The 12,674-nt window shown below is 45.8% G+C and overlaps 1 protein-coding gene across 2 annotated transcripts in view; it reads left to right on the top strand.

Moving 5' to 3' along the window:
* The first annotated feature begins 890 nt into the window (after positions 1-890).
* Positions 891-12,674, top strand: part of PRR12 (proline rich 12) — a 42,347-nt gene continuing 30,563 nt past the window's right edge. The window contains exons 1-3 of one of the 2 annotated variants that reach the window (XM_063300888.1): positions 891-1,319; positions 10,522-10,634; positions 11,584-11,745. In XM_063300888.1, coding sequence (XP_063156958.1) covers positions 1,234-1,319; positions 10,522-10,634; positions 11,584-11,745 — 361 coding nt within the window. In that variant the 5' untranslated portion in view covers positions 891-1,233. The remainder of the gene's footprint in view (positions 1,320-10,521; positions 10,635-11,583; positions 11,746-12,674) is intronic. The other variant, XM_063300887.1, reaches the window with a different exon arrangement.

The raw sequence follows: 12,674 nt of genomic DNA, 5'->3' as shown, positions 1-12,674 counted from the left end.
CTTTGAACACCTGTGCAGGACAAGTAATCAGTAAAGTTATGCTAAAGACCACTTGACTTGGTTATGCCAAGGCAAATGCTCTCGGTTGGGGATGCGGCCGTCTCTTCTGCAGCAAGGGTATTCTAAATATTAAAATACACAGACTCCTCCCTTAGCCATCATGAGTTTGCCAACATTTTTAGGCTCGGGAATACCCTTAGAAAACCGTGATGTTTATTCCACAGTATGGAACCGCAAAATAGCTTCCAGAACAGAGACATCCCGCCAACGATCCTCAGTAACACCGTTTCTGTCCACCTCTGAATTAGTTCGCCCATTACACGTGGAAATCAAGGCACAAGGACCTCACTCATCGCTGCTCAGCAAAAGTTCCCACCAGCTTCTCCCCCCCCCCTTCTCCCCCTTCTGTACCCTTTCCTCCATCGCCCTCTCCTTTACTGTTCCTGCCCTGGCTCCTCTCCATCCCTCTCTTCCCGCTTCTTCCACCTCGTTCTTCCTCTCCCTCTCTCTCTCTCTGTCCCTTTTCTTCCCACCCAGCCACCCTTTTTCCTCTGTCCTGTCGGGTCGACTTGGCCTCATTCCTGCCACCCTATCTCTCCGCGCGCGCCTTTGTCCTTTTCCCCTCTTCTTGCCCACTCCATCCATCCATCCATCCATCCATCCATCATCCATCCGTCGCTTTCCCTCCCCTTGCTCGCCTCCTTCCCTTCTCCTCCCTGCTCCATTTCCTGCATCTTTCTGTACCACTCTGTCCTTCTTTCTACTTTGCTGGCCCTTCCTTCCTTCCTTCCTTCCCTCCTTCCTCCAGCCATCCCTCCGTCTGTCCACCATCCCTCCATCCCTCCGTCGCTCGCTCCCTCCTCCTCCTCCTCCTCCTCTCCCCAGCACGGGATTGTGGGAGGAAGCGGAGCGGAGCGCAGACAGACGCCCAGCGAACATGGCTGCACCATGAGCCGCCTCCCAGAGGCTCGCCACCGCCGCCGCTGCCTCCTCCTCCTCCAGCCGCCCGAGCGCTAGCGCCAGCCCGCGGCTTGAGCCGAGGCCGAGTGGGGGAGCGCAGCGGCCGAGGGGGGGAGGAGGAGGAGGAGGGACACCCGTCCGCGATCTCCTCCCCGGTCGCCCCCCCTCGACCGTCGCCGCGGGGGGAGGCGCAGGGGCCCCCCGACTGAGCGGAGGAACGGACCGACGGACCGCGGCCGGCCCCAGGCGCCCGCTCCCCGGCGCCCCCTCCCCATGGATAGGAACTACCCCAGCGCCGGCTTCGGGGATCCGCTGGGCGCCGGCCCGGGATGGAGCTACGAGCGCTCGGCCAAGGCCAGGTCAGGCCGCCGGGGGTGGCTGAGGGGGGGGAAGGGGGCTCTGCCCCCCTTCCCGGGCAGCGCCGGAGAGACCGGTCTTGGCGGGGATCAAGCGCGGCACCACCTCCCCTTCCAGCCCCTCCTTGGCTTCTGCACAGGCCTCCTCCTCTGGGCCTGGAAGTGGGGTTGAGGGGGGAGCGTGGGGGACCGAACCCGAGCGGCCCCTTGGGGAAAGGAATGCCCGAGGGGACCTGCTCCTGGCTCCTTCGCCAACGGCATGGGCTTGGGGTGCAGCCTCGGGACCGTCCCTGCGCTGGAAGGGTCGTCTTTTGCAGAGGGGAGGATGGGAGAGGAGGCGGCCTGTGCGAGAGCTCCGGGGCCTGTGGTGGGATGGGGGACCCGACTGAGGTGCGCGGCCCCTTGGGCGCCGATGGAGGGGAGGGGGGTAGCGACGCGGGACAGAAATGTGTGTACAAAGGGCAGAGGAGGAAGAAAAGGTGGCTGATGCTCAGTTCTCCTCACCACAGCGCAGCAGCCCCGTAAGCCCTGCAGGGAGAAAGTGCTTTGAATCCGTGCAGGTGAAGGGTGAGTGGAGTCACAGTGGTTGCCTTTGCGGTTTCCCTTTTTCTACCCCTAATGGGGCATTCATTAGTGAGATGCCCCATGGAGGACACCTCTCCTGCCCTGTTTATGGCATGAAGGATGTTTCCTTGCATGTCCTATCACTATATGAGACAAAGCAATAAGCTTTGGCCTCCATGTTTTGGGGCAAGGAACATTATTCTGGGAAGGGGGAAAAAATCATTATTTTGGAAGATTTTTTCCCCCCTTTACATACTTGGAGGGATAAGCAGAACGAATGTCCTTTCCTTAAGGAGACTGTGCATTTGGGGAATGTTTCCCACATTTCAGCATTCATGTAGTGATAGATACCTCATGGCACCATGAAAACTGTCTGGAGGAAGGGTCTCTCTCTCTCTTTCTCTAGCTTGCAAGTTGGGGTTGGATTTTGAAACGATCGGAGGCTTCTTCTTTATCCATATGTATCTTTCTGTTTATTCCAACATGCATGTTATGTCTCCCAGTACACAGGAGTAGGATACTGTTGCTCAGTTTTTTGGTAAACAGATGGGGTCTTAAAATTGATGAGTATAAGCTCAGCTCTTGCTGATGGTGATGGTGACAGGAAAGTCTTTCTTGCTAAATGTGAAAAGGAAATTCTTGACTTTGGGAACCCTGGGTATTCCCATTCCTTATGTGTGTGTCAAATAAGATGCAGATGGGTGGTTACAGGCCCTGTAACTCTCTATGTTGTTCTTGTAAACTGGGGCACTTGTTCACAGTGGTTTGTGTGGTTTATGCCTGTAAAGACATCTTTTGCAGAGGAGAGCAGCAGAAGGTGAGAGTTGGTCCCAAGAATCCTATAGGCTTAAGAAGGGAGGGGTGGAGACTTTGATGTAACATTCTAAACTTCTTTCACTAATATGAAATGAGATACTTTATAAGGGTTCCACTAGATACAGATCTGATCTCCCCATTAATAAAGAAATGTGACAGATCAAAAGCTGTTTTGACCAGACACGATTTTTTTCTTATTTTCTTGTTTGCTAGACACAGCTGTTGTTTCTCCAAAGAGCAACTCCTTAGCTTAGTAGCTATTTTCCCCTCTTGAATAACTCTCTGGAGCCATATACTCATCTGGATCTCTGCTTTGATATGCTCATCCTTGCTTCTATCCTGGATGGCCCAAGAATTTGGATCCTATTATTTCTGGTTCCCTTGCTGAATGAGCAAAGTCCTAAGTCGTCAGTACCATGTTTTAAATATCCATGAGAATAAGATGTTCCTTAAGGTCCAAAGCTTATCTGTTTCTGCAATATCTATCATTTAGTATTTTGACACGTAGGCCAATTTGCATCTTTACCCCAGTCTTCATGGGTGAGGAATATAGTGATACCACGTTATATGAATCTGTGTTGTGTGAGTGAGAGAGGTTATCATGAATATATCTTGTTCTCTCCTCTAGGTCAGTCTTCCCTGCCATGGTGCTCAGACTTTCCTTCAGGTGTGTTGGACCACAAATGGAGATATGGTAGTTGCCATCCAATACATCTGGAGGGTGCCAGGTCAGGGACGGCTACCCTAAATACAATTGCATTCATGTAAAAACAATCTGATCCTTTCCCCCAAAGCTGCATGCATTTGGTTGATGTTGTGTTATTTTTGGTAAGAAAGGAGTAACAAGTTTTGATTTAAATATGACACTAGCCACAGGGACACATGACTATATCAGGCATCTGCCGGGCATCTTATTGTTACTTTAGCATCCATGTATGCAGCACTCTGATGGCAACAATTTGTGGCATGGGTGAGAGCACTAGAGTACTAGTAGTATTGGTTGGCTAACACAGGTGGGTTTGCACATGCACATTTAAATGAGTTTGTGGTGCCTGTGGAATGCATAGTGCAACATTCATCACATACCTCCCTTCAGATGTGTTAGACCAGAACACCCAGAATTCCTAGCCAGCTTGGCCAACAGATGAATAGGTTGGGAATTCTAGGTGTTGTGGTTCCTCTGTATCTGGAAGGTACCATAATGAAGAAGTCTGGCATAGTGGATTTCTTTTGAAATAACTGGTATTTTAGGAAAGGGAAAGCCAGAACCTAGTACTGATAGAAACAATGTGAGGTCCAGCGGCTGAGCTTATAGAGTTGTGAGGATCAGACTCTTAAAAGTTTTTCTGGGAACTGAAGCTAGGGTCAAAATATGTTGAGAAGTGAGGTCTCAGATTGCAGATGAGCTAGTATCACCCTGGGCTTACAAGCAGAGTTCAGCCACACTGATCTTTATATTGGCCATGAATTTAAAATGTACATCTATCTGAAACAAGAATTGGAGCAAGACCATCTAAATACAGTGCTCTTCCATATGCATAAGCATACATGCATATGCAAAGCAAATCTTGGTCTGTACCTCTGTGATTGTTGCAGTTCTTCCCCAGAGGAGCAGTCCTCCCTGTTTGCAAGCATTTGGTTCCTTGGCTGGTCTTCCTAAAACATCCTCTTCCTCCTTTTTTCCCTGCTTCTGGGACAAGGCTGCCCAGTAGTAATCCAATCTTTTCACAGTCAGTTCAGTTACATTTGTAGAGTTTTTAACAATTGCATTTGCAATTTAGGGAAGGCATAGCAAAAGTTTGAGGCTTTGGGGCCTAGTGGATTATTAGAACACACACGTTCATTGCCTAGCTTTTAGCTCTGTGTGTATCCTTCTCTTTGCTGGCTCCATTCAAAAGGGGGTGGGGTGGGGTGATATTCTTGAAGTTGACTGAGATGCCCTTTTTCCTTTTGAAAATACAGATATAAGTTGGGTGCAGTGCACTCTGCAAAGAGTTATTGCCTATATTACAAGTTTTATGTAAAAAGGTACATCACACCATGTGCAGAATATATATTTTGACTCTTTGCTCTCCCTCTACTTCCATATATAGCAAGACTTCATTAAGGTTGGCCATTAGGTCGAAGGACCTGGTTTTCAGGGAGGCTTGAGGACTTATCTTTTTGTCTTTATTTCTGAGTAAAAAGTGAGTTGGTTCTATGAATGGGTCAACAAATGGCTTTGAGGTAGCCTTGGAAATAAGTCTCAGTAGTCCACAGCATTTGTGTTCACCCACATGCACTAATATTTAATAATTTAAATACCAACAGCCTTAGAGAAAAGAAGAGAGCTTCCCTCCCCTTCAGTTTGTGAAGGCTTTCTGGTAGGGGCACCTAAAGGTAATTCTTAAGCATCAGAGTTAACGGTGGAACAGCCATTAGCAAGTTTAATTTGAAAAGTCACAGAATGAGCTGGTAGGAGAAGACTATGGGATGGGCTAGTTTTGCATGTCCTCTCTTTGAAGTTGAGAAGGTGAAAAGGTGAAAAGGTCCCCTGTGCAAGCACCAAGTCATGTCTGACCCTTTGGGGGGACTTTCTTGGCAGACTATAGCAGGGTGGTTTGCCATTGCCTTCCCCAGTCATCACCTTCCCCAGAAAGCTGGGTACTCATTTTACCGACCTCGGAAGGATAGAAAGCTGAGTTGACCTGAGCCGGCTACCCAAGAATCCAGCTTCCTCTGGGATCGAACTCGGGTCGTGGGGAGAGTTTCAGTTGCAATGCTGCCACCTAGCACTCTGTGCCACATGAGGCTCATTGAAGTTGAAAAGGCCATGATATAAAGTCCATTGTTTTTTTTTCTGAATTAACTTGGCCTCCTCAGTCTAGATTGGCTCTCATTCATGTCTTCTGTTTTTTCCATCTTTTGCTTGGCCTTTAAGGGTCAAATCTCATGTTCTCCTTCCCAGATTTACTGGGAAGTTGGGGTTCCCTTAGGGAAGTGTTTCTCAACCTTGGCAACTTCAAGCTGTGTGGAGTTCAACTCCCAGAATGGCTGGCTGGGGAATTCTGGGAGTTGAAGTCCACAGAGCTTGAAGTTGCCATGGTTGAGAAACACCGCTAGGGGGTAGAGCTGTTGCTGTCAGCATGCATGTTTGCCTGTGGTGTATATCATGTGTAGATGCTGGACCCTCCAGAGTGAATATTTCTTCCCTTATAAATCATAGTATAGTTACTGTTTCACATATGCATACAGAATACAATTAGAACTTTCTGACAGTATGCTCTAGTGAGATGTATATTCCATCTAAGATTGTACTGGTTGGTCTGTTGCTGGGATTTTTGCAATCGGTACCTTTTTTTTTTTTTAATGAACATTGAGACTACTCAAATATTGTCTCAAAAAAAAAAGTTCTATGGCTAGTATAAATAATGCAGATTTGCATGTATTTTGCATATTTTCCATACTGTGTATCATTTCAAAGAATGGAGAGAAGGGACAGTGAGCTAGACAAGTCATACAACTGCATCCCAAACTTGGATTCTCAAGTCATTTGTCATCTAGCTGCTGAAACTTTGCTAGGAACTGATGCCTGTCTTCACATCAGTAAGGACCAGATGATGCTGGGTTCTGCATCCATTATGAAATATCTTGTTTGTCTGGCAGCCCAAGTGACTGGAATAAAGCCTAAGCACTACTAGCTCATAACTTTGCATGTTGAAAGGCTGGAAATCTGGTTGGTTGGCGGCCTTGTATGGCAGAAAGGTTCTTCGTACAGCAGTTGTACTTTGCAATGCTGCATGCATCTTTTTTTGCACTCACCCATCCCTCTATAGCTTGCAGTCAGTTCTTACTCCATCTGCTTCTTGCATCTGTGAGCTGCTTATTGGTAGCACTTTGAATGCTATATAGTTTGGCATAGGCTTTACTCTATGAGCAACTGTTATAACTTGATGCATTCATTTATGCAGACTGTTGCATCAAGGGAAATAGTATGGCTGTCCATGGACAACAGAGTACAGAAGACATAGTTCTTTCAGAAGTGAATGTGCATTTGTTCCTAGTCCTCATGGCATCAGAGATTATTTGAGTGGGGCTCAGATAAAGTACTTTGCCAGACTCCCGGAATGTTTCCATGGTACCTTTCTTCCTCCATTCTTGCTTCCCCGTTTTATTTCTTGACCCTTCTTCTAATTCCAGAATTTGGAGAAAATTGCAAAACATGTCAAACTTTTTTGTTTTATATTATTTACATATTGCCGCTAATCTTTGCAGATGCACAATTCTGCAGGCAACTGTCTACATACCTTCAGAGACTACCCTGACTCTGTTGCTTGAACACCCACATCTTGTAAACGTTCAGGGGTCACCACTTCACTTATATGTTGGAAGCAAGCACAACGGAAAGATTTCTTTCAAGAGTGGAAGAAGTCAGTTGATTGTTTTAGGCCAAGGTACCCTAGGAAGAAGTAGGAAAAGGTATACTCAGGTGGCCTTTAAAAAAAAGAAAGAAAGAAATTATGCAGGAATTAGAATATGTAATTCTCTTTAAAGTACTTACTACTCTGTTCACTTTTCCTTCTCAATCTGCTCTTGAGTCAGCATAGGAGAGACGCTCAAGTACATTAATAGTTTCTTAGTTTGGAATCCTGTAGTGCCGTTTTGGGGACATAGTGCTTAGGTATGTTTAATACGATGGTGTTCAGATTTATGGCCCTTTCCGCCTTGGTAGTAAGGTGTGCCTGTCATTTTTCATCTCCAAGTTACACTGAGAGTTAAAAGTCAGTGTTACTCAGAATGTACTTGCACTTGTGCGTGTTGGAGAAGAGGCGGAGCTCACACGTTACATGTAAGCCAGAACGTAGTTGTTTGGTTTTAACAGTATGGTTATTTGTGTTGTGTGATTCTGTGGTTTGTGGTCTGCAGTCCATGTCTTATAGCTTAACATTATGTGTGAACCAGATTTTGGTTAAAAAACACTACAGTTCAGGGTTATATGTGAATCTGTTCTCTCTCTGTGGGTGGGATCAGGGCTTAGAGCAAAATGTTTCAATCTGGTGTTCTACAAATGTGTTGGATTACAGCTCCCATTATCCCCAGCTAGTGGGGACCATAGGTATAAAAGGTACGAAAGATGGCAGGAGTTGTAGCCAAGGTACAACAGGAAGAGACTTGGTTGCCGGAGTCTGGGTTACAGTGGTGAAGTTGAAAAAAAGTTTTCAGAATTTTTTCCCATTCTTCAGATGAGAAACAATAAAAGATGACTGTGGAGGTGGATATAACAACAATTGCAGAACCACTTAGCATATTAAAAATTGCAATACAAAGAAATGGAAATAAACACCTGTTTTTCCTTCTGTAAACACCAGGATACAGTACAGTACAGAATACACTACAGTATTTTGTAACAAAATGTCGCGTACTGAAACAAGCATCTGAATTGTTTGCTGTCTGCTACCAAATGTTCAGATGCTTGCTTTGTCATCTGCATTAACTTAGAAGGTTTTTCTTTCTGAGAAATAGTGGGAACAGGAAAGTTTTCCAGTGTGTACCAACAACATTGATGTGACCACCTCTTGCTCCATTTCTTTCTCGTTCTGCCTTACATTCCATCATCGATCCAGTGCGCTGTAGCAAGTGAGGAACTGAGATCTCACTATATGAATGAAAGTATCTCTTTATTTCCTGTTTACTGTAACCCTTTGCAGAATGGCCCTCTCAAGCTTACTGTTTTGCAGTCTACCCTCCCACCCCTGTTACAGGCAGCACCCTGGGTTCAGAGAGTGGCTTGCCATGGTAGCAAGTGCGGCGCCTCTGTCAGCCCTGCACCTCATTCAGCTTTTATAACTTCCGCTCCTCTGTGCAAGCTTTCGGTTTTTTTAAATTATTATTATTTTTTATTTTTCCTGTAGGTAATTGCATTCCAGAGACAGGCGCGCTTGCTTTCAGCCAGTCATCTGCAAGTCATGCCTGCCTCTGTTCCTCTTTACCAAGAGGTGCACCACCCCTTGCTACTTCTCTTGTCCCAGGGCTCTTCCTGCATTTCCTGCATGGCCCATGCATAATTGTGGCACATGCCTCAACACACAGTCAGAGAATAAGTAACGGTGTCTGGTTGGTTTGGTGCTGGAAGGATGGGAGTGGTGGCACTGCATATAATTATATACACGGAAAGTTCCCAAAGGCAGTCTAGAAGAAAAGAGCGTAGCCTGTTGTGTAGGATCAAAACCTTCTGCGTGTGGTTTTTTTTTAAGAACCAGGGAAAATGATGTCCTGTTTTAGAGAATTTAAAAAAAAGAAAAGAGAGAGAGACCCTAAAATCACCTGATCTTGTTGTAAAGAAATTGCTGTCCAAATGGGTAACTGTCAGCTTGATTGAGGCTGCAGTCCTCTATTCCCGCCTTCCCTGACTTGAGGAAGGAATTATAGCTGGAAATTCTGGGAGTTATATCTCAGCCCATCTAGAGGGCACCAGGTTGGAGAAGGCTGATACATACAAACTGTATGTGGGACAGAGGTCCACTGAACTCAGTGGGGCATATTTGAGTAGATTTATCAGATTATGGAATCCTTGGTGCCCTCTGAGCTTGGTTGTTTGCTTGCAGACATTTCGTTGCCTGACTGGGCAACATGAAGTTGCACTGAAGATGTTGTCTAGTCAGGCAATGAAACATCTGCAAGCAAACAACCAAGCTCAGAGGGCACCAAGGACTCCACAGTTCAGCCCTGGGCTACAGATCTTCTCTTCTATTGGTACTTATCAGATTGCACCATGGATTTTAGGACATGTATGTATGTGTTTTCATAAGGGGAGAAGGTGGTGCTAGGGTGCTGAGGATAAGGGCATGGAACTTCTTAGAAACCATAGGGCCTGAAAAGCAGGTATTTGTATCTGGGGAAGAGAACACAAGGCCTCCTGGGTGTACTTTTCTCTGCCAGTGGTTGCATAATTGATCTAGGAATTAAGTTTGTGTCTTTTTGTTTTAATAACACAAAATGGGGGGAAATAGTTGTAGAGTTTACCCAGGGGAATATTTGACCGGTAGAGGGTTGAGAAGAATGGCAGGTCGTGTACAGAAGTCAGAGCAGGTCTGAGCTGATTGAATTGCAGTTAAAGACAGGAAGATTTCAGTGGTGCCTGTGGCTCAGGAAGCAGATGAAGCTCTGAGGACGTTCTTCCGTGAGCTGCGTTCGGCTGCTGGGCTAGGCAGCCGGGTCTTCCTGTTCCAGGGGAGAAGGGGGAGGAGTGATACAAGTCAGATACCGAGGCTTTGGGAAACCAAGGCCTGGGAACCACATTTCCCATCCTGTGTCATTGGTGATTGCACATTCCACTCTTCTTTCCTGAGTATGTGGATTCCTCTTGGGGCAAAGCAGAGAAGTCTGTCCAAGGGAAGTTATTTCTCTGAACATCAAAAACAGGGAAAGAAAGTTGCTCCTGTGTGCTTCTGATTTCATTCCCATAATACTCTTCAGCCTGCAGTCTGTCTCAGTCAAAATCATGATTTTGTTCATCTTGAAAACAAAAGGTATTGATAAGCCCATGTTACAGTTATGGAGTGATGCTTACAATTGCCCAAGGTCTAGAGAGGACGTAGATGGACAGAGGATCTGAACTTTAGAAGTATACCAGTACTAGATGCTCCTTTGCACTCAAAATCAATACTTCCCAAATAATTGCCTCTCCTTATTCCCCTGCTCTTGGTTCAGTTTACAGATCAAGCCTGCTCTTGATGGTCTTTGAAGGAACTCTTTTGGTGTATTCCACAGAGATAGTGAATGTGGCACACGTTATAAGGTCTCAGCTCTCTTGCCACGTCTGAAGCCTTGTTTCTCTCTCCTTCAGCTTGGTGTATGGCGGATCCCGGAGCTCGCATCCAGACACAGATATTTTACACCGCCAAGCGTATGCCACTCCTCATCCTCTGCAGGGCTATGCCACAAACCACCACCCAGCAGGTACGGTGGCTGTCTTGCCATTCTCCTTGAAGCCTGCATAGAGAAATGTTTCTAACCATGCCTTCTCTTCCTTCCCTCTCCTGCTCACTTTTTCATAGGTTCCCTCTGTGCAGATCCGGATATGCTGATGTTATTTTGCTTTAGTTTCAGCTTTATTTTACTTACTTTGCCTTCTCTGTCCCTCTTTTATTCCAAGACTAATCTCTGTGTTACCAAGATACGTTAATTTTTTTAAAATATGCTTAACATACCCTTTCTTAACTAGAACAAAGTCGACCAGAACAGTGGCATGGGGGAAATTGAGGAAGGTTAACCCCTTCTTTTATGCTTTAATTTGTCTGTTCCCCACCTAGAGCCACTGTTTACTCTTGGCATTTCTATTTTCTGCCATGTTGTTCTCTTTTTAACTGGCAGGTCTCTGAATGAAATGCCCAGACTCAGACTGCTCTGGCAGCTGGTATTGGTTAACCAAAACTGTACCTGATGTTTGAGATGTGAAAAGAGACGTACTGCTGAGATAGAGGATCCTTTGGTCCTCCGTTGTTCAGCCTCTGAAGAGCCAGACTGGGTTTTTCTGTGACACAGCCCCAGGCTTGTCCCGGTTCTTCATATGTTCTTCGTTTCTGGCTTGTCTGACTCTTCCCACTCCTTTACCAGACATCTTGTTTCTTCCCCTCTATCTGCACGTGCCTGGCCTTTGACTGATTGTAACCTTCCCTTCTGCACCAGAACAAGTATTCTATGGTTGGTGTGTCTTTTGATGTCCAACGTTTGTCTTGTCTCTCTGTGGTTCCTCTGACAGGCATAATGCTTGTCTGCCTGTAGGCTCCCTTGCCTGTTCCCTGTGATGAGCCTCTTCCTGTTTTCTTTTGATATATCTATCATCTCCTTCTCACTGATTCTCAGCACTTCACATCCTTTATTTCTTCTTTTTCATTTCCTTCTTTAGGTCTTTCTGGCTTATTCGAGACTGGGCTCCATCATGCCAGCAGTGCCACCCCCGACGCCTCCGTCATGAACCTCATCTCGGCCCTGGAGTCGCGGGCGCCACAACCAGGCCCTTCTGCTTCCTCCCTGCTCTCCCAGTTCCGCACCCCATCCTGGCAAACAGGTAGGAAAGGTGGAACTCTTTCACTCGGTGGTAGGGTTGGGCAACCTTATAGGAAGGATATTCTAAATCATTACAGCAGAGATCCTATATATATATATATATGTAATGTGTTTGGGTGGGAGTAGCCTGTTCTCCTGGGAAATGGCACTTTCTTGATACTTCTGTGAAGTTACTTTATGCATCGCTTACTGTCTGCTGTGATTGAAGCAAAGTTCATAATAAATAAATGAATTAAATGCATTATTGAATTAAACCATTTGTATAATGCATTGAATCATAAACTAATCAAATTGACTGGGTCACATAACATGCTAAAATTCTAAGATTAAAGCTAACCAACATTAGCATGCGTGCAAATTCAACTGCTAGGTCTTTAATTCACTTACTTAAATGTGTTGTGCAAATGCAGGCATTAAGTCAGACCCTTGATCCACCTAACTTGGAAAGGCAATCTGTTGCCCTCTTTATGTTTTGGGTGTTCTCATTCCTGGGCAGTATAGCCAATGACAAGCTTTATGGGACTTACAGTCCAAAGCAACTGGAAGGTGCCTGATTCCTGTTCCTAAAGTAGCCCTATTTAGTGTACTTTAACTGGCTGCAGCTTTCCAAGGTCTCAGGCAAGCCTCCTTTGCTACTTATTTAATGGACATTGCTCAGAATTAAATCTAGAATTTTCTGCATGTATGCTTTGTCACCAGGATGAGGATCACAACTCTGAACCCTGATCATAGTTGTCCTGGCTAGACATTAGGCTTGGGGATGGGGGAACCTGTTTTATAGTGACATGACATTAGGAAATATGCTTTATCGACTTTTTGGCACACAGTGGATGGACTCTGCAAAATGCTAGGCAAGGCTAAAATGGGATTAGGTAACTTGTGATTCAGCATGTTGTGGGAATTCAGCCACTGTCTTCCTATGTTGTATAA

This window comes from Candoia aspera, chromosome 4, assembly GCF_035149785.1.
Source record: "Candoia aspera isolate rCanAsp1 chromosome 4, rCanAsp1.hap2, whole genome shotgun sequence".
NCBI classification, from domain to species: Eukaryota; Metazoa; Chordata; class Lepidosauria; order Squamata; family Boidae; genus Candoia; species Candoia aspera.
The sequence above is the reverse complement of the archived record's forward strand: the minus strand, read 5'-3'. Positions and strand labels throughout refer to the sequence as shown.